The sequence below is a fragment of the Xyrauchen texanus genome, chromosome 40 (genome assembly GCF_025860055.1).
Source record: "Xyrauchen texanus isolate HMW12.3.18 chromosome 40, RBS_HiC_50CHRs, whole genome shotgun sequence".
In the NCBI taxonomy this organism is placed as follows: Eukaryota; Metazoa; Chordata; class Actinopteri; order Cypriniformes; family Catostomidae; genus Xyrauchen; species Xyrauchen texanus.
The window spans coordinates 30,309,036-30,332,623 of NC_068315.1; the positions used below are offsets into that span (position 1 = coordinate 30,309,036).

At 37.1% G+C, this 23,588-nt stretch overlaps 1 protein-coding gene across 1 annotated transcript in view; it reads right to left on the bottom strand.

Moving 5' to 3' along the window:
- LOC127633154 (ankyrin-3-like) overlaps window positions 1-23,588 on the bottom strand; it is a 138,930-nt gene that overhangs the window by 44,035 nt on the left and 71,307 nt on the right. Inside the window, exons 19-26 of the mRNA XM_052112036.1 lie at window positions 22,597-22,695; window positions 20,525-20,623; window positions 20,305-20,403; window positions 19,901-19,996; window positions 19,468-19,540; window positions 10,798-10,921; window positions 6,203-6,305; window positions 2,316-2,422 (exon numbers count right to left, since the gene is read on the bottom strand). Coding sequence (XP_051967996.1) covers window positions 2,316-2,422; window positions 6,203-6,305; window positions 10,798-10,921; window positions 19,468-19,540; window positions 19,901-19,996; window positions 20,305-20,403; window positions 20,525-20,623; window positions 22,597-22,695 — 800 coding nt within the window. The remainder of the gene's footprint in view (window positions 1-2,315; window positions 2,423-6,202; window positions 6,306-10,797; window positions 10,922-19,467; window positions 19,541-19,900; window positions 19,997-20,304; window positions 20,404-20,524; window positions 20,624-22,596; window positions 22,696-23,588) is intronic.

The window sequence follows — 23,588 nt, forward strand, 5'->3', positions numbered from 1 at the left end:
CTCTATGTGATATCTAGGTGATACAGTCTCTAGATTTTGTAGTTTATGTGACCACTGTGATGTCTCAAGGCAGCTAGCAGACGGTTGGTTAAGCCAGCCTGTCTGCTTCCTGACCTTGGGCCAAGTTAGTCAAATACTTTCACTATTAAGACTATGAGCCAAATTATTAGAGAGGAGAGCAGCACCTTCCCTGGAGGGATGACATTAAGGTGTCTTTATCAGGTCAGATCAACCCCAAAAACTCTTCCAATTGACTATAACTCCTATGCTATTTTCCAGACACCACTCAGACATCCAGCCATTCAGTGACACTAATCGACTATAAACCTCATCACCAGGACGAGCAGAGCATTTTACAGTGTCTGACATCTTTTTTGAAAATTCTTTAACATTATCCTTAGTGATCTCTGACTGACTCGGACATCATTAGTGCTGACATGAATAACAATCTTAGAAAATGTTTGTTTAGCATTAGCCAGCACTTGTACATTTTATCTGATATCAGTCCCTAACTAGTCATTTACAAGTGCAATTACTAGTCATTAATTACTATCTAGCTTAATAATAACATTTTAAAAACCATATGTGACCATCACAGTGTACAGTGGGTCGTCTTTGGTTTATTAGGATGTGATAGGCCGATATATACTGTAGACCAGGTTGATTAATTGACTGATATTTTCAACTTTGGCAACAGTGCCCACTTCTCCGATTAACAGACGTTTCAGGTACAAAATCGACAGCCTTGTCAATTAATAAGGCACATTTTATGTTTTCTAAATGTGTATGTGAAATTTTCAAATACTTTTTGGTGGATTTTTGACTAAATATGAACCAGCAATTTAAGCTTATAAGGATCATGTCCCTCCTTCAATGTACATCTATGGAATAGTTTTTATCTTGTTTTATCACCCACCAAGTGAAAATCCTAATTTAAACAGCATTTTGCATTGCATTATTTTATAATTGTTATGCATACGTCTTATTTGGCATCATACATGATATTGTTTTGTACATACAGTATATCAGCATTATATCTGCTATAAGCTACCCTACTCTATAGATGTCAGCACTGTCAACAACCCATACCAGTCTACCAATATTAACCAGTGCATAAGTTGGGTCACACTTTATTTTAAATCTATACACATTTTAACAGTGTTCATATTACTGTGGATTTACATACGTAATTACTGATTAGTAATAACCAGCTAAAAGTATTTGCTGTGTAATTATTTACACAGCAAAGAGCTGCTTTTACTATTAGTAACTAATAGTTATTGTTATTATTGTTGTAATTAACAATAGTAACATGCTATATGTGTAACACGGACACTGTAAAATAAAACCTTACCAAATGTTGTTCTATTGACGAAACAAAAGTAAAGCCTTAAATGTCCATGTGCTGTTTATGCAGTGATTGTGTCTCTATCAACTAATGAAGTCCAATATCACATCATTGAACTGATTTTAGGAATGTTCCTAAAATGCAGTTGAGTGAGAACAGAAATGACACAAGCACATAGGCGAGAAATTGTGATCACAAGATCAATCATCACCTGGAGTTGTACTGAGAGAATGGAGAAGAAAAGCTGCACAGAAACAAATGGAAATATGGAGCAGGGCAAAAACCAAAGCTCTTTACTTTTAGCATTAATAAAAAAAATATATATAAAAAGATTATTTTGTTGTTAATACATGTTATTAAGACCTGGAAGGAATCTGGGGATATCAAGGTGATTAGGCATAAAAAATCATATATTAATGACAACGTATGAAACTAATAAACTATATTTTTAGGTTTTCTGAGGAAAATGTGAGCGATGCTGGCCAGTGCAAAAGTCGGTGGTAGCCAGGGCATTGTTAAGGTGTTCTGAGTTTTTAGAGTGTTGCTATGTGGTTGCTAGGGTGTTCTGGGTGGTTGCTAGGAGGTTTCCCCAGTCAAAAGAGCCCACCCCCGAGACTCTGTGATATTTGGTCTCCAGATAAGGATCTTGTCCCTCCTTCAATGTACATTTATGGAATTGTTTTTCTCTCATTTTTTCTTCCACCAAGTAAAAATCCAAATTTAAACAGCATTTTACTAAATATTTTATCATTATTATGCATGCAGCTTTTATAGCCTTATTTAATTGAGAGACTACATGGAAAATGTGTGCTTTCAACAATTCATTTGTAACTTATAATTAACTAGTGAAAGGAAAAAGGTGATTAATGACCAGTTAAAGCACCTACATAACTAGAAATGGACACATATTGCATCAACTACATGGTTACATTACCCTCTCAACTACCCAGAAGCATAGATGTCTTACCCTGAATGGATGGGGCTGGACACCAGGTTAACGTTATCTATAGTGTCTGGCGTCCAGCTGTAGCGTCTCAGCGAGTCAGTGTTGTACTCTTTAGCTAAAGCCAGGTGCTAAAACACAGAACAAAAACAAGCTTGTTCAAAACCAATCAATCAACTCGTATTTCCATTAAGTTTGGTTCTGTGATGAAACACGATAAACAGACTATGCTTTTATAGGATCAACATGCTACCGTATGAGTCTGGGACTCTACTTTCTGCTCAGGGTGCCATTACCAACTCAACAACACAATTATCACCTCATCATGTGGGTGATAATGACAATGCCAATCAACGAAACAACATGCAGGAAAATAATAGCCTTCCTCAAAGTGGAAGATGATGGAAGAAAAACCCTGATGCAAGGCCAAAAACAACCAAAACAATGTGAAAAGCTTAACTTTAAAAACCAGGGACTAAAAACAGTTTGATTCATTCTGAGCAAAAACTGTATTTTTCGGTTCAGAAGTTCTGCAGCCTCCTTTCCAAATGGTAACCGGTTAGAACAAAACAAAAAATGGTTAATAACGTTCTTTTCAAAAAGACAGTACTCTGCGCTTAGAGATGGGTGAAATACCAGTTGCATTGTTACCAGATCTCGCAAGAGAAACAAAAAAAACACTTTGTTCTCATTTTCGGTTACATTCTGCAAAAACTTTTGAGCGTTTTCGGGTTTCCTTTTTGTTCCTTGCATCGTTTTTAGTCCCTGGTAAAAACTATACAGGTAGAAAATGGAGGACAACCCTGGAAGATTCAGGTCTGAAGACCAGGACATAAAATAGCATCAGCAAATGCATCTTGTGGAACAAAGCTCATGTTTGCCTGGATTGAGTTATGGACTGGGAAGTTAATCTCACAAAATAATGTCCTGCTCACATTTCACCCCAAAATCCCACATTGCACTCGATCTCAGGTGCACTCAGTGAGACAACCCACCAATTTTAATTCAATAGCTGGCATCCTAAACCCCCAAAGGTCATAACTCTAACTCATATAAAACTCATTTCTAAGCTTTGCTGAGAGATCTGCTTTGGTAAAAAAGAGATTTTGGTTTGTTCTAGTCTTCTAGATCTGTCAAAGGAATGCTGAGAAAATTAGCTTGCAGTATTTTATATTTTCCTAAGTGAACTCTTTTGAGCCACAGTACCATTTCCAAACCAACAGATGATTCAAAAGGCCATAACACTCTCAATAAAAGCACTTTAATGTACTTTCAATATTGAAGCATTTACATTGAAGGAAAACAACTTTTTAAGAAATTACAGTCTTTGCTGTCCCTTTCTGTTAATGACTTCAGTCCTTTTATCCCACCTTAGTTTGTTCTCCCCTTTCACTCAATCTGTGCATTTTATCATGTGGTTTGTTGAGTGCATTACCGCGGAGACGTAGCACGTATGGAGGCTTCACACTGTTCTCCGCTACATCCACGCACAACTCACCGCGCGAGGGCGAGAACCACATTATAGCGATCACGAAGAGGTTACCCCATGTAACTACCCTCCCTAGCATCGTTTACATCTTCAAAACGTGAGGAAAAACTGATAACTTGTTGGCAAACTCTATTTCAACAACTTCCCTCAATTTAGGATAATGCTTCCCTTTGTCCTTATATGGTACCCTAATCATGGTTTCGAGACTTACCAGTACATATACTGTATATATATATATATATATATATATATATATATATATATATATATATATAATATTATTTTTGGGGGAAGAAAATTAAGCCTGTGTTAATGAGCTTGCTGATAATTATGGAATTTTGGTCAAATACATTTTAAAAGATTTTTTATGTAGGAAATTTAAATGTATATAACTGAAACAGCAACTGAAAGGAACATACAAGGAATATGTCTTGGTGACAGAAGCTTCCATTGCTCTAAAAAAGAGATAGTTTACTCAAAAAAGAAAATCCTCTCATAATTTACTCATCCTCATGACATCCCAGATATGTATGACTTTCTTTCTTCTGCTGAACACCAGTGAGGACTTTGAGAAGAGTATCTCAGCTCTGTAGGTCCATACAATGCAAGTGAATGGTGGCCAGAACTTTGAAGGTCCAAAAATCAGCATAAAGTGGTTAAATCCATGTCTGGATATGATATGATAGGTGTGGGTAAGAAACAGATCCAAATTTAAGTCCTTTTTTCCCCATAAATATCCACTTTCACTTTTACATTCTTCTTCTTCTATTTTTTTGGCAATTCACATGCTTTGTGCATATCGCCACCTGCTGGTCGGTGCTGGTAAAAGGTGGCGATCTAAAGAAAAAAAGGACTTAAATATTGATCTGTTTCTCACCCACATCTATCATATTGCTTCTGATGACATGAATTAAATCACAAGTCATATGGATTACTTATGCAGCCTATTTGTGCTTTTTGGAGCTTCAAAGTTCTTGTCACCATTCACTTAATTTAAACAGACCAACAGAAATTAGATATTCTTCTAAACATCTTTGTTTGTTTTCAACAGAAGAAAGAAAGTCATACACGTCTGGGATGGCATGAGGGTAAGTAAATAATAATAGAATTTAAATTTTTTGGGTGAACTATCCCTTTAAGCTCAATCGGCAGCATATATGGGATAATGTTGATTACAACATGGGAAAAAACCAACAAAAACGTTTATTTAAAAAAGCTAAAATCATGATTATAATGAACTTAAAATAGACGTGAATGGGGCCAGTTCATAAACATTAAATATATACAGTTTCAAAAGTATAGCCACAAGACGTAAACATTACACATATTAAAATAATTTCATTATGATAAAATCTCTATTCTAGATGATTTATTGAGATATTTTTATGACATTGTCTAAAAATCATTAAATGCAAAATATTAATATTTTTCTTTTAAATTATAGGGTGAAATATGATCCTCAAATTTCCTGACAAGTTCATGAGATTAACCCCGGGAAACAATACAGAATCCCTCAGTGCATTTAATACCTTATAATGAGGGTTGACAAAGGTGGGCATGTTTTTACCGAGGCCCTGAAGCTTTTGAAGAGAAGAGACACATTTTGAATCACTCCAAATGCACTGATAATCCAAACATCAGCAGTACTGACTCAAAACTGACATATAAATGTCTTGACTGTGTTCACACTTGTAGTTCGGTTCTGTTGGTCCAGACCAAAAAAGAAAATGATACATTTAGTCCTGGTTCGCTTAGCGTTCACACTGGCATTTTTAACACCGAACCTAACAATACAAAACTAAAGGCATCAGGAAAATGTCACAACCTGATTGGACAGCTTTTATGACGTATATTTTTGGATGGAACTTGACGATCATTCAAAACATTGCTAGCTGCTGGGCTATATGCGCTCGTTAGATTTATATACAGTATGTATTTATGGTGGCCTATGATGAGAAGAACCAGGTATGCTTGAGGTCAGTATTAGGTAAATTACTTCCTGCTTTTGGTCCATTTAGACGTCTTTGTTCCATGTTGCGTTCATATATCAATCAAACCGCACCAGAGTTTGTTTGGAAGTGCACCGAGACCACTATTCAGGCTGTCTTGGTCCGCTTGTTTTCAAGTTCAAGGTTCAGGTGGCAGCGTTCACACTTGTTCAAATGAACCGCACTAACAGAGCAATCACACCATAGTTAGTTTTAATCGAACCAAACCTGCCAAGTGTGAACACACCTTAAATATCAAGTGGATGCTTCAACCCTGTAGTACCATCTGCTGTCTGAAACATTGCACTTTTAAAAGTTTAAATTGATGTAAAACTTACACACCATATAAAGACTAAACAACATACCAACACAACTAACAATAAGAACACAACCTAGAATCTATAAAAATAAAAGAAACAATAAAGAGGGCATACCGTGTCCTTGGTCGGCGCCAGGATCTCTTCGATCATCATGCTATCTCGGGTGAAGGAGCTCCGGTTGAGCGTATTGGACCTATCTGAACTGAAGGAGCGCAGACTGTTGGTATGTACATTAATACCATACAGTGTGGGGGAGTGACAATGAAATACACACAACACACACACACAGAAACAAACAAACACAAAACACCCATTATTGCATGCAACTTCCAGGGAAACTGATGCACAATTGCAGAAGGATAAAAAATACAACAGAGAAGACTTTTGTTGCGGTGATGGTTTGGACATTGAGAGAATACAGATGTCTTGATGAATTAACAGATGTGCTGAATCCTAAATGATATGCTGGTGAAAACTTGTAATGAATGAATGCATGTAAAGTATGAGATATGAAGGCTACATTTAAAAGATATGCAATTATATACTGGAAATCAATGGTTCTCAAAAGCTATATAAAAATATGCAGCAGATATTTTATGTAAAGTGGCATTTTCTTGTTGTATTTTAGATCCATATACATAATGAATATATCTTAATGTGTTCAAATGCATAGCTTATGCAAGAAAGGTAAGGTGTTGACTGTTCTTAAACAACTGCAGAATCCAACCCAGTCTCACGATAAATCATAATCATAGCACGAGATGGCGAATTAAGAATTTGCCCCTTATATGGTATTATTTATCTTTCAATGTGTGGTTTTCCCAAAGCTTCAAACACACATGTCTGAATCCCACCATGTTAATTTGGCGGTTATGTTTCCTAAAGGATAATATGGATTTAAATAAAACTTTGGAGAGTGAGAAGCTTTTTAAAAAACACGATTCACATAAAAAGATTTGGAATTATTTTGGGTTTTGCCTGATGAGACAGGGAAACCCCATTGGCCGTGAATGTCTACAGAGCTTTCAAGCCAAAAGCAGAAACACCAGCAACGTTAATAAACACCTTTGGACACATCCCACTGCTTCTGCAGAATACACACGGGTAAGTGCCACTTCATTTAACCTAAATGCTTTATCTTAACATTTACAGATTTACCGTTTCTTCGAACAAGCAAACGTTGCAATTTTACAAAATGCATTACAAATGCATGGTGGCGGTAACATCGCACATATGATCAGGGCTGTGATCTCCAAAAGCATCAAGACATCAAGGTGTCATTATGCAGAACTTGAAAAGTTTGAGAACCACTGCTGTTAACAATCCTGCCATCAAGACCTGATTCCAGTTCGGGCCAGGTGCATTAATGCAGACTGAGCTAATGCTATTTCCCGAGGCTCTGACCAATCAGAAAACAATCTGATACGGCAGTTCTCAGATTCTGCTCTCAGTTTACAGTTAACACTGGCACTGCTGGTTGCCAGAGGAGAATATGTTTCTTGTAAACTTCGGTCTGTGAGTTTGTTGCTCATATTAGTGACAGGGATTTAAATGAATGAAATTTGATTCTACGGATGATGGTATTTTCATGCATCCCTGGAAGCTACATTAAGAAACCGTTCAAAACTGAAACACGACTGTGAAAAAAAACATGGCAAATCAAGTTTCACACACCAAACTGTAAACACAAACCTAAAATGGAAATGAAACTTCATTGTCAAATGGAAAACAACACATAAAGCATATTGAACGACAAGTATGTTCCATGATGTCGTAAGCGTCAGAAGTGGCATGCCCTCTTACCTGACTTTAGGACTATGGTGAGAGTTTGGAATGGGGTGGAGCAAGAGAAGGAACAAAGGAAATTGAAGGCAACCAATCAGAGAGAGAAATCAAGCAGAAAAGCAGTGGTTGAATGAGACGGGCTCTCATGTCTTCGGTTCAGAGATAAATTTTGAACCACGAATCATGATTTTCTACTTCCTGTTGCTTGTCAGACGCGGGGGTATAGCGCCCTGTCTACACCTGAACAAGAGGCGCATCACATCGCACCAAAATCCATAGAACCAATTATAATCAATGATGCTGTCTACACTGGAAGCGTCCGTTGCAGCGTTTCCGTCGCACCAACAGTAAACGGGTGTCCCGTTCCATTTTGTGACTGCTCGCGCTGGCGCAACTACACAAATTAAATGGTTTAGAACATTCGTGTTGATGTGTCCAGTTTAGACAGCCTCAAGCCATTGCACTGCATCAACAGGCGCATCAAGAGGCGAGGACCGGCAAGACTCATCACATCGCTTTTGAACACTTGTGTTCGGATTTCAAGGGAAGGGTCTCTGATTTCATGACGACATACATCAATCACTATGTCAGTGTTAATGAGTGATAATAAAGCACAAAAAGTAAAATACAAATAAACCAAATATGGTTGATTGACAGGTGAGTAGGCGGCGATTCGCTGCTGTCCAAACACATTTGAAAAGATGAGCAATTATTCTACGAGCTCAATGTGATCATATGCGTTTTCGACCACGTGCTATCACCTCTGAAATGGACATATCGCAAAACATTTCAGACCTTATTTACGGCCAAAGTATACTTCAGTTAGATGCAAATGCTAGACGTGACACAAATGTCATCATCAGCAGAGTACTCGAGCACTGAACGTGTGCCGCTTGATATTTCAAACCGCTCAGGAGACACCTGCATTTCAACTTGAGTCTGAATATAAAGACATCATTATGGGTCTAAACTCCTGAAGAGAAATAGTCCAGTGTCTCATAGTAGAGCGCGTGCACCAACCATCTGTGTATGCGTGCACGGTCAACTGAAGTATACTTTGAAATGCTAGTGATCAACCGTGCACGGAAGCTAGTCGTTCACATAAAAATCAAAGTATACTTTGGGCTTTACACTTGTCTTTGCCAACATGATCACACAACATGCTGCTTCCGAAAGTCCATGCTCCCTGAAATCGACCACATTCTGTTGAATTACTGACAAGCATCATCCCCCCATCTGATAAATTTGCATCAATTCAAATGTGTATGTATTCCTGCGGCATTCCTGATAGCACACATTGTACAAGCAATCTCAGGTTCTGAGGTTCAGGAAGTAATTACGTCCAGGTGAGGTGAGGGAGATTCTGTGGTTGCATTTTAGCTTTAAAATTGTACAGTACTCCACAGAGGGTTAGGTTTAGGGATAGGGTTAATATAATATGCATTCCTGTTGACTGTATTAAATAATTTACAACTAAATATACAACTAGCTTTTGGCACTACCCTGTGGACCTCAACAACACTTCCAACTTTGACCACTGGAGGCAGTGGTTCGTTTCAGTCTCAGTCTGCGTTCAGTCTGCTGTCCCTTTTAAACGGAATGCCCAAAATGCATCTTAATACCAGGTGTAAATGTGGCTTGAGTGTTAGATGAGTCATCTATATTTGGAAAACTGTCAAATTTAAATGTTAAATTTGCTCAACATTAAGGAGTACACTAGCATATAGACGAGCACAAAGCCATGGACTAAAGGCCATAATACTACAATTCTTTATGCTGCAAATTTACAACAAAACCAAGCATTTTTAGCTAATGATTCTTTTCTTTACAGACCCATAATTTGCTTTCAAAAGATTAACAGCACTTTTGAATGACATGCCAAATATTGAATAAAGTGACAAATGCTTGGGGCAACGTTATTAAACATAATTCTCATTTCCTGTGTTCTGTTTTGCAGCGTACATGTAGTTTGAAATCTCACTGAGTCCTTTCAGATTATTGAACACTGTCAAGCGTGTTTTTGTTCAGAGGAAAATACCCTGCAGCCAGTTACATGTAGGTTAAACATTAACCGTGGGCATCTCTCAACAGCACATGCTACTGAATCAAATGATGACAGCAGGCAGTCATCACACACTGTCAATGAAGAGCACACAACCTTCAGATAAGACAGAATCAGGAACTAACAGCTGGATGAATACTCTCCATTCATTGATAGACAACAGCTCCATCAGGTGATAGTTATTCACTCAAGTGATTATATAATAAAAAAAACAAAAACAGGTTCATCTTTTTTTTAAAGGACTAGTACATCCAAACACGACAATTCTGTCATTATATATTCACCCCTCATTTGTTCCAAACTCACATGACTGTCTTTCACCCATGGAATATAAAAAAGGAGACATTTTGAAGAATGATCATGCATCTCATTTCCATACATAAAAGCAGACAGTGTAATCAGATAACAAAGTAATTAGTTACTGTAAACACAATGACTTTTGAAGTAAACAAAAATGTGTGTAACACATACAATTTTAAATTCCAGTAATCAGATTACAGTTACTGATTTTCAATCAAGTTTATTACTTTTAAGTTACACTCTTACGAGCCCACCCATAACGTTATTTATGAAATAATATTTTTATGTAGAGTAGATTTAAAACATGAATTCTGTTTATATGTACGTCTGTTTGTGTTTTGTGACAGCTGAAGGGTGTACGCCTCCTAACGAGTCATTGTAAGGGAGAAACAACTGTATGACTTGTATAAGCCCTGTATAATGAATGATGTACTTAAGTACTAATAAATTCAGAAACAGGCCTTACCAGTTAACATATAAAGTGTACTACTATATGCAGCATTAATGTAAAAAACACTGAGTGTTTAAATAACCATTTTTGTGCATGTTGAGGGTACGTTACCTCGCAGTTCGGGCTCCGACACTGAAGCCCACATATCCCTCTTGAGGCAGGGAGTCGTCTCCCAGTTCCCGCAGGTCCTGCGGTCCCAGGTACTTATCCATGTCTCCTGTCACTGCATCCTCACCTGTTGATGATACAGACAATTACTCTACCATTCAGACAGGTAGAGACACATTACTACAACATTGAGCTGCAGCAGCGTGAGCTTTTAAAATCAAGATGAAATAACATTCACAATGCAAATTACTTTTGTAATGTGACTATATCCAAGTGAAATTGAATATTTTAGGGCGGTAGTTTATCCTTAGGCAATTGATTGGATCTCAAAAAATGGGAGTTCCATGGAGGCCTTCTGACCGGCATCTCGATGTCTCGACGTATCCCAATGACACTGATTTATTTTTCAAATAATTGGTAATATGCTATTATTGCTGTAACTTTAATTTTAAAATACTGTGTTAATTATGGGCAAGACTTTACACTGAAAAAAGTGATAACCTGCAATTGTTACCTCTAGGATATATTTATACTTGGTCTAACCCTTAAAAAATACTTTCGCTGGTGTAACCTACACTGAAATGCTAACTGAATTTTTTCTTTCAGCAAAGATTTTCTTTTAAGTATAGTGCAATGACGAATCTTGCACGAAAAGACCAGAAATGTATATTAAAAAGGTAAATAGGGCAATTTGATTTCATGTTGATGTTAAGAATAAATTATATTCAGAATATATGGTTAGACCAAATCCACCCGCACCAATCCCACAAATCCACTACAATCACCGCCACACTTCCCAAACTCTGTCAGAATTCTTTCTTTCTTAAGCTTTGTTAAGATTGTATGCATAAAAATGTAAGCAAGGAACTTAGCATCATCATCATCATCAGTACCATTTGTTTCCAACCAAATGTTTCTAGCTTATGGTGACCATAAATCTGTTTTTAAAATGTATCTCTAACAAGAAAGATTCAAACAGATCATGTATTATCACACACTTGTGTTAATGGACACTACAGCAGACCAGCAGATGTGGGTAACAGAGACAGCTATAGCTAGTGCACACTTGAGTGAGGAAGAGAAGAATGTAGAAAGAGGAAGAGTAATGAAATACGTTCACACCGCAAGCCAAAGTGCCCAATTCCGATTTTCAAAGTCACATTTTAACATCTATCTATCTATCTATCTATCTATCTGTCTGTCTGTCTGTCTGTCTGTCTGTCTGTCTGTCTGTCTGTCATTAAAAAGGAATGCAATTACAGTATTCAGATTTGTTTTACTTCCTGAAACTTCACGCAATAGGAGAAAGGTGTCCCGTGTTGCCAGGAACAAACCCAGGCAATTTTGCACAATGGGTGAAACTTCACTAATGTTTTAGCCCTCTTGCTGTGGCTAAAACTAGCATATATATATTTTAGGATGTCCTCAAATGCACATCCTCACACAGAAAGTAATTGTGTGGATAAGTGCACGCTTATTCATTAAGTGCGATGCATGTCCCAAGTATAATAAACACAGGAGTGGATTTACTCTGTACAGAGAATGGAGACTTCACCCGCAGCAGTGAACCAGGTGTGCGAGAGATCCGGGCAAGCGGCTGTTTCTCTTCACATCGTCTGTAAATGCACAAGTACTGTCGTCTGAACCACTGTCAAAAGCGAAACCGTGCAAGTGAGACCCAGCATGCGTGATAGAGACTGAGAAGGACCTTGTCGTTCAGTAAGCTGCAGCCAGGTATAACAGGTATAATAGTTTTGAGATTTTTAAATTCAGAAATTTAAATACATAATTCAAATATAAATATGTTGGTTTGCGGTTCACAATGTCCTTAAAAAAAAATCAAACAAAAAAAAAATGAAAAAAAAAAAAAACACGATGAGTGGGAAAATTTTTTTGGCAAAGTTCTACAGATTTCTACAATTTGAATTCCTGTCTTTCGCAAAGTTCTACACATCCCACACCTCTTTCAGATTTGTTTACTATCTATTTTTTCCTAATCAAATTATGCTTTCATTTAACAATAACACTGTATTACTCTCAACTTCTGCATAATTCCGTACATTATCCCCCAAAATATGTAAATACCATCTGAAAATTCAGTCTGGGCTTGCATATGAGAGAGATGGGGGAATAGCATTCCTAAAGTGACAATGCACCCCACTACTAACCAATGCTACTTATCACCCTGGCAACCCCCCCAAATCAGCCACATGAAACCACCACTTTCACTCTCTTATGCACACACACATACTGAAATTTGCAAAGCTAAATTGTGAAATTTCCTTAAAGTATCCACTCAAAGTGTGCACTCTCTCTTACACAATAAAATAACAATGCCAATTCATAAGCACCCTGAAAATCACCTTTCACTGTGTGTTCATGGGTCAGCAACATTTTTTGGAGCAAGCAGTTCTCTATGAGCACACATTACACACGTTTACATAAATATCTATATGATAACATACCACACCTGTACTTCTATTCTATTCTATTCTATTCTATTCTATTCTATTCTAACCTTTACATATTTATCAGTGAATCACATTTACCTTTGAGGATATCCATGAAGGAGGAGGTTTGTCAGATTTAGCTAACTTTTGGAAACTACGGTCAAGTAAACCCACCCAGCTTTTTTTCTACTTTTTTAGACTAAAACATAATTATTAACTGTATTAATTAACATTATTAACATTTCTTAATCATTTACATTTTTAAGGACATCCCCAAATGTCAGATTTAGCTATCTTGTCCACAACTTTGTCAACAAAGTATAGTTCAATAAACCACCACACACAATAAGACACATATACACTCAGAAATAAACATTCTCTTTATTTTGGCTTCCCTACCACTTCCACGCTACTACTAACTTTCATGTCCTAATCAAATAAAGTCAGATGTAAAAAATCTATTTCTCTCAATAAACAAGATCTCTTACATATGTGAACAGCAAAATCCATTCTTCATCTTCACACCAGCTTAACAAATCTTTCCAGGTCCTTTTATGTCCAATTTCACTTTCAGAATCCAAACTTTCTCAATCCAGTAAACTCCACACGACACAATTATGTCCACATGCCCACTGTGTCCCTGTCCACTCCGACTAGATCTCTCAAATCCTGTTGCCTCTCTCTATGCGCAAGCTCACACACACACACACACACACACACACACCCTTTGCTACACACTCCCCACAGCTGCGGTTTTACAGGACGTTCAAACGGCGAGGGACTGGCATGAGCTTGATCAGCGTGAGGTCATCGCGAGAGCGAGGTTATACTTGAAGCAGTTTCACAGGGATTGGATCGCAGCCCCAGAAGCCCCCAACTGGGATGGGACACAACAGAAGTGGAAGGGGCGTAATTCTATGGTAATTTGTGCTGGTCCTGAGGTGCTCTGTGTAATCACAGCCTGTACAACAGAGGGGCAACAAAGAGCCCTTCTGCTGAACAAATAGAGAAGAAGGAGGGAAAGATGAATGGAAAAAGAGCACCTGTCACCTGACCCCGGGCCCCTGTGCTAATGGGGAAAGAGTTCTTGAGCTCCAGGAATTCCAGGAACTAACAATCCTGTCCCACATGGAAATGACAGAGCATGTTGGGACACCTGTTAAATGTATAATCCCTTTGTTTTAAAAGTGACTTAAAAAAAATGAAAATAAAAAAATGCATTTGAGTTGGCGCAGTTCAGGATTTAAAAGGATAGTTCACCCAAAAATAAAAATGATGTCATTATTTATACTCACCCTCATGTTGTTCCAAACCTGTTGGACTTTCTGTACGAGATCTTAGGCAGAATGTTAGCCTCTGTCACCATTCATTTTCCATGCATCATTTATTCCATACAATGAAAGTAGATGGTGTCAGAGGCATGGAACAACATAATGGTGAGCACATGATGACAGAATTTTCATTTTTGGTTCAGAGACTGCTTTTAAAGTTCATTTTAAAGGGCATTCACAACTTCATTTACTTATATGACGTATTTCAGAGTGAAAGACGAAGGGTTTGGGAATCAAGCTTTATTAATAAAACAGAGAAAAAAGAAAGAAAAACAAAAGTGGAACTGGATGATTTTTTCCTGGACTGCCAGTGATTCCATCTGACTTATTTGTTCACAGTAATAGTAAGTGAATAGGGTCTTTCACATTGACTCTAACTTGGGCTTTGGACATTAGATGGGTGTTAAATGTACGGTAGTGGTGGTGTTCGGCACGCCAGGAGGAAGTCCCTGGATCTGAGTTATTAGTGCTGCACTGCACCCCCGGATAAACAGAGCTGAGCTCTTCCACACCACCACAGAGAAAGAGAGAGAAGCAGATGGAAAAAGCAAGCAACGTCAGCTATAGCAAACGCTTTTATGCCATTCAGTAACAGATGCTGGCATTCAGTTGCAAATTGGCATTGTGAGCAGGATTGATTTGTTGATATTTTATCATCAAACCAAAAGAAATCATTCAGTTGCAAAGAAATTTTCATACATGAACTGAATGTAAAAATAGTGAGGGTACATTCATGTGACCATGTTTATTTTGGGGACATGTAATATGTATATAAGAAGTTATGTCATTTATGTCCTGAGAGTACTAGAATATCAGTTTACAGTAACTAAACACCAAGCTTTACTCTCTACAGCACACCCACATCCTGGTTTAAAGAGGACTACAGTATATTATGGTTAATCATACACTTTATAATGCAATATTAGCAAAAATGCTTTTATTTATTTTTTATTTATTATTTTATAATTTTTTTCTATTATAATAAAGCGGATTGTTCCGGTCTTGTGTGCTGATGGTCAATAGAGCTTTCCAGTCGAGCTACAACATACAGTTGTAACAGCCACAGTACATGTTGCAAAACACCTGTTCATCTATATCAGTACACAGCACCCATACGTCAACTATTAACCTTAGTTTACATAAGGATTATTTCTTCTAAAATGAATGTGAAAATAAAACAATTCTGTCAAAATTAAATGTCATTACTTACTCATTATTTACCCTAATGTCACTGTAATTAAATTCACAATAGGGTGATCCTTACAATATTTGTCAAGAAATTGTCCTGGTCAAATAAAAATTAAAAGAAGAAAAAAAAATGTTTTTTTTTATTTTGCATCATGTCAAAACTAAAAAAAAGTAAATGGGCATATAGGACCATTAACATTTTTGCATTGTGACAATATTTTCACAAACTTACTGTATTTGAGCGTGTGCTCTGTTACTCCTGTTACACCAAAATAGACAATTAAACAAATGAAAATTCTGATATGCCCTAGCGTGTTTATTAAATCGCAAAAGGATGTGATTAAATTAAATAAATATACAGTTTTCATGTGCTGCGCACTTCAAAGAGAATGTGTAAAGTGCTCATACGCTGAAAATAACACCGTAAAGGGATCAATGGAAAAGAGGAGGCAAGAACCCGGCTTGACAATATAAATAATAGTTTTAATGATAAACTTAAAAGACAAACACACACGACGAACATGTCCGTAAACTATCTCTCTCTCAATGCACCACCGTCTGTCATCGGCCTTTATCCCTCTCGGAGGCTTAATTTGCCTGATAAGGGACCTGGCGTGTATGATCACGACCCGGCCCCGCCCTCCACCCTGCCACAAACACATTATAAGCATTGTGCGCTGTGTGTGATGTAGTAGTTGACAGAAGAGAGTGCTCATTCACTGTGAAGTGCACAGTGCCTGCAGACTATAAATTAATATTATTAAATATCTGCATTTTGTGTTTAAATAATCACACTGGTGCCACTTAAACAACTGCTTATCTGGAGGTGTGAAACAACCATCAAAAACACAGATACACTGAAAAGCCTTTACGGCAAAATAAAAGCTTGATTCAACTAGACACATGAAACTGAAGACATTTTGACAGAAGTATATTAATTCTGTTCAGTTAAATGTTATAGTCACTGTAAACATTATAATTATTATTAATTATACTCAAGCAATATTTCACAAGCAAGAGTGCTGTTGTACTCAATACAAGTTTTTATCAATGTTTTTATTTATACTGTGTGTGATGAGGAGGAGGGCGTGGCCGGGTCAGGATGAGGAACGCTTGGTGCTGATTTGTCTAATCAGTGTAAGAGAGATAAGGAGGGGTCGGGACGCCAGTTTGAGAGAGAGACGCACGTGTTGTGCAGCACTATATTTGACTTATTTGAGAAACACTTGAAGGATACATGCAATTGTTTTAACTTATAATTTACATTGATAATTAACTTCTTAAACAGGCTAATGCTGTTTTATTGTAATTGGTATTGAGAATCATGACATTTTACTGCTATTGGTAACTACTGAAATATTGATCACATGACAAGCCAGACGCTGGACTCTACAATTCCCACTACTTTCATTCATGTCAAATAATCATCATTCTCATTACTGTAACTCAAGTATAAATTCTGTTTTAGAATGTTTTTTTTTTATTATTATTAAAATCAGTCAATAATAAAAGGCAGTAAGGGAATACTAATATGATGTACTAATAAAAAGTTTTCAAATGGCTGAAATGAGAATATCGTTATTATCACATTGTGGTAAAAGGAAATTTGGGTGGTAAAATGTGCATAACTGTCATGAAAATTGCAATTGTAAATGGTCCTCCTCGACCTGCTCTAAATGGGATTTGAACATGTGTCTCCGGCATGGGAGGCTAAAGGCTATATAGCCTATAGCTACAGCCTTTAGCGTAGCGCTACTCAACACGTGGCCTGCGGGCTGCATGCGGCCCTCGAGCAATCTTTTGTGGCCTGCATTATGATATCATCATCAGAAATATATTCATCAGCAGCCTATTAAATCTGTATCCACTGTGAGGTGTCCATTCTCATGAGGATTTACGCTAGTTCTCTACATTGCTGAATCACGTTAGAGAGGGAGTTCAACTGCAAGAGGATGTTACAAATATATATTTTTTAAAAACAACAAATAATACTTGTCATGAACATGTCATGGTGTTAGTAAGTTGACAATCACAGTGACAACGGAACGGATCTATACCGGAAAATCTAACTCTTACACCCCTTATGTTTAAAATAAATCCTAAAAGGCATAGTTCACCCAAAAATATTAAATTTTATTATAATTTCCTCTCCCTCATGCCATCCCAGATGTGTATGACTTCTGCAGAACACAAATGAAGATTTTTGGAAGAATATCTCAGCTCTGTTGGTCCATACAATGCATGGTGGTCAGAACTTTGAAGCTCCAAAAAGCACAGAAAGAAAGCACAAAAGTAATCCACAACCCTCCAGTGGTTAAATCCATATCTTCTGTAGTGGTATGATAGGTGTGGGTGAGAAACAGATCAATACTTATGTCCTTTTTACTATAAATCTCCACTTTCATTGGCAGTAGGAGATTTATAGTAAAAAAGCCAAGGACTTAAAAATGTATCTGTCTCTGATCCACAGAGCTGAGATATTATTTTCTAAATAATCATCATTTGTGTTCAGCAGAAGAAAGAAAGTCATACACATCAGGGATGGCATAAAGGTGAGTAAATTATGAATTTTCATTTTTAGGTGAACTATCCCGTTAACTAACACACCAACATTCTTACTATACAAATCTTTACTATATATATATATAGCTTTGTGGCCTCTGACCTTTCCGAAATTTAGTAGCCTTCCTCTAGCGTCAGTCGCTAGTGTACCTCTTGAGGCCAGGGGACTGAGGTTTACACATGCCACACAGCTATCACATCCCATCCTATTGGCCATAGAATAGGCTTCATGTTCTATATGAAAACATATTTTCTTATTTGTTAGTTTTTTATTTTGGAGTAAAATAGGACAGGACAGGTTACGTGAGAATCACCCAACTTTAAAGCACGCCCACTCATACTTATTAAAATATATGTTTACTTATTTATTAGCTCTAAAAAGTCTGTCCTAAGAAAGAAATATATTTTAGATATGAATGCATTCAGAACCATGAAACTACAGGTATGGTATCAAAAACTTAGGTACAGCAAATTGGCGTTCATGGCACTGATTAGCAGATTTGTATTCAATCCCTGCCTTTTACTGAAGCTCAGTGGGTTCTGACTCAACTGCAAAACAGATATGGCCTGAGCCAAAGAAACGTCTGTCCAATTCTCAAACAGCCAAGAATACTTCTTCTGAACAAAAAACAATTATGTCCATAGAGGCCAGCATTACACAGAGTGCATGTGTGAAATTGTAATTGCATGCTTTTATAAGAATAGCAAAAACTAGACTTAATGTATGCCAGCATTTAAAAGAAATCTGCATATTGAAGATGTCCATATTCATACAGAGATTGTCAAGCAACCCATACAAAGCCATATTCCACAGAAAGCCATACTGTGAAAAGAGTTTATAACAACACTAAAAAAAGACTGAAACTGAAGATTTGGTTAGTTGGAAACCGTGAAAAAAGAAAAAAAGTTCGCAAGGCAGCAGAAAAGCTAAAAGAACACACCACGCAAAACAAGAGATACCTTCTTCAACATCGGAAATATAGTCCTCATTGAGCATTTCAGGCACATTGGGTCTACGAACTGTGTAATTTAAATAAAAAAAGGTTAGAAATAATATGTAAATAAACAAAAACAAATGTACATTTACAACATATCAAATAATAGACCTCCAACATTTGAAAGCACAAATATTCCCTGTTTACCTTCATCATCTGACATGTCCAAAATTTCGTTCATGGTTTCTGGAACGTTCATTTTATGTTTCTCCGTCACAGTCTGCAAAAAACAGAGCACAAGAGAAGTTAATGTGCAGTGTGCATAATTATAAAAAAATAAAAAAATCTATAATTATTATGCATGCCGTTTTTATGTGCACAAAATGTAATATTTGCACTTTAATATTTTGAAAGCTCTTTTTAAAGTTGCATCTGTGATACAGCAGGACTGTTGTGGTAAACTGCTAAAAAATCTGAAGGTTACAATTAAACTAAACTATACTTTCCCTTTATACGGTCATATCAATTTTAACCTAATATATTCACGTTGGAACAAACAACAACAAAAAACTAAATCATACGCATGTAACACGTCAAATGCTAATTTATATATTTAGTAATATGAGATGTTGTTCCTCACCGTAGTGGTGTGAGTTTCCTCGGTCACAACTTTGAGTGTGTCGACCACAGAGATGTAACCCAGACGCCTGGCGATAGCTAAGGCTGTGTTTCCATTCTGTAGGTTAAATGTAAATAACAACATTAATGAAATCACCAATAAATGAAATTAAATGACATTAAATGACATTATAGAAAACACAGAATTAGCTGATCAAACCTGTTGAATTTTGACTGATGGGTAACATCAAATATTTATGTTTTACTTAAATGCCTATAGGTATTCATGAACTATACTAATAGCTTCAATCATATCATTTAGTGAATGGGACTTACATAATATGTTTTGTGCGCAGTTACATATAAATTGACATGGTGCAGTAATTCAGATAACACGCGACTGACTGTATGTTGTGACACTCTCACCACTGTAAGTTCATTTGGAGAAGCTCCATGCTGCAGCAGAAGATTAATGATGTGTGTGTGACCTTGCTGAGCGGCCTGATGAAGAGGTGTGTATCCATTCTGTACATAACACAACATGAGAGAGAGACAGTTTAGAACTTTACAGACCACTGTATCCAGAAAAGACCTTCAAAACAAAGATATAATTTGCACAGCTCTCACAGGACATTATTTAATTTACCTTAGTTTTGGCATTGACATTAGCCTGGTTCTTTAACAGGAAGTGAACCATCTTCACATTGCCATAGTGACAGGCCACGTGCAGGGGGGTGTATCCCATCTGAAACACAACAGAGAAAGAGACACATATTTTTACCCTTAAGACCAAAGTATACTGCAGTTGTTTGCATTGCTAATAAGTATGCGCACAGTAGCGGGCGCAAACTTTGTTATCCGCACAGTCTACGCAGACTGTCCGCGTGCAACTCAGATTTTCTCGAAATGTGGCTAGTGCGTATCGTCAGCGCATACACCTCCCATCGACTGTACTAAAGGAGTATCTCAAAGCAGTTGTATTGCGCATATGTCGAACTAGATCTTTAATTAAATGAAAATAGAATAATTTTATTATTTAAAATTTTCATCATAATGTTGCATTATTTTCTTTTTAAATTAATATATATATATATATATATATATATTTTTTTTTACAAAATCCTCAGCACAATCTGAAACACTCGAGACAATAATTACAGTAAAGATAACATTACTACTGTATAAATAAGTACTATATTGTGGTCTTTTCCCCATTTCACATGTCCATTTAAATCAAGCTTTTATTTTGGCATTTCTGTATGTTTTTGACATTAGTATCTCACCTCCAGATAAAACAGTTCACTACATAACCAAGTGTGATTATTAAACCTCAAAAAGCCACAGACACACACACAAACACGCACACACACACACACACACACACACACACACACACACACTGAGCACACATGATGGCTTTACACATTCACTTTGAAGCACACAGAACATGAAGACTATATATTTATTTAATTAAATTGCAGCCTTTTGCTGTTCAATAATTACACTAGGATATATCACGATTTTTTTGTTTTTTGTCACAAACAAATATATTCCATGACATTCCGCACTTTATAACTAATTACATTTTTATGACTGTAATCAGTGAATCCGTCCATAATTTCAGCTTTGCGGAAATCACAGGACCCTTCAGGTGGTAACAGCAGGGTAAGCGGACTCTAATCGTTGAATTATTGGACATGAATTTACATGGTGTAAAGGACACATCACCACGCTACCACCTCTGGGTGTGAATTCATAAAACAAATATATCAGCGATCTAACTATTGTTTAAAATGTACAACTCAAATGTCTTTGTAGTTAACATAACAGGAATGTTGAAAGTATATCATTATACTTATTATGGGTGAGAAGGTTCAGATTTGTAGTGCTGATAAACTATTTCTTCTGAACAAAGCAGAGATGACAGCAGATGAGCAGAGAATGTACGTGACAGAGCTAGACTCATGACAATCAACCGTTGATGTTGTTTAACATTATGAAGCCGCTGGCAGTGACAAAACTATATGAATTTGTGTATTTCAGTCCCGATCTTTACCATATTTTGTATTTGTAAACAAACAATATAGTGAGCTTAAATTATTAATCACTTTATTAATTATTGACACATAAAATCTCTAATGGACACACTGGCCCTTCATACTGCATGTGTACTAGACCCTTTTCATCAATGTTTCACGTGTACCATGGTGCTGCTGAGTATCGATCTGTTTGCAGCTGTCTGCCTATAACTCTCCATCTATCTCACTGAACAATGATGTGTGTGTGTGTGTGTGTGTGTGTGTGAGCATGTATTTACCACTTTGTGGGTACCAAATGTCCCCATAAGGATAGTAAAACCCGAAATTTTTGACATTTTGTGGGGACATTTTGTCGGTCCCCATGAGGAAAACAGCTTATAAATCATACTAAATTATGTTTTTTGAAAATGTAAAAATGCAGAATGTTTTCTGTGAGGGTTAGGTTTAGGGGTAGGGTTAGGATTAGGGGATAGAATATAGAGTTTGTTCAGTATAAAAACCATTATGTCTATGGAAAGTCCCCATAAAACATGGAAACGCAACAAGTGTGTGTGTGTGTGTGTGTGTGTGTGTGTGTGTGAGTGAGTGAATATAGACAAATATATATCAGAAACCCTTAACACTTATTTAGTGTATAGTCTATTAGTGAAGAATAGGAATTCTTAGTTCTCTTTAGTACCTTAGTCTCTGGGTCCACTGTGGCGCCGTGATTAACCAGCACTTCGGAAACATTGACTTTGTCCTCTTGAGCCGCTAAGTGAAGAGGGGTCAGTCCACTCTGACACACATATTTATTAACCAGTTAGTGACATACAGTATACTGCACAGACGAGACACATCATGCTAAAACAAATCTAAATCATCCATTAATTAAGATTATATAATCTCAAAGTAAAAATAACCTGCTATGAACTGTGACTAAACGCTTGGGTTTAAGACAACTTCTAACTAAATGAATAGCCATGTAGATAACTGTTAATAGCCATAATTTGGCATCGGTAACATTAAGGCCCTGGCACACTCACGGCCAAACACTTCTTCGTTCATTGCTCAGAGCCAAAAAGCAGTTCAAAGCAGCAGAGCAATGCCATACTGTTTGTGAACGTTCAGACTCCGGCTACACTGTTCGAGGCATTTAGAGGAGTATTTAAATATGTTGATGCTCAAGACAACATGTCTTGACATTAAAATGTCGGGATCAGTAGAAGATGCTCTTTTAACCAATCTGTGATGATTTAATGTAACATATACTGTATGCATTAGATCAGGTGTGCTCATTACGCTGATTGACAACCACTGGTCGATCTCATTAACAGGTCAAATGGTAAAGGGAGTAGAGAGAGAAACTACTCAAATAACGAAATTCTTTATTTTATTTCTTTATTTTTTTATCCCATTTTCTCCCAATTTGGAATGCCCAATTCACATGACTTCCTAGGTCCTCGTGGTGTTGCGGTTACTCACCTCAATCCGGGTGGCGGAGGACAAGTCCCAGTTGCCTCCGCTTCTGAGACCATCAATCCACACATCTTATCACGTGGCTCATTGTGCATGACACCTCGGAGACTCACAGCATGTGGAGGCTCATGCTACTCTCTGTGATCCATGCAGAACTTACTACGTGCCCCATTGAGAGCAAGAACCACTAATCGTGACCACGAGGAGGTTACC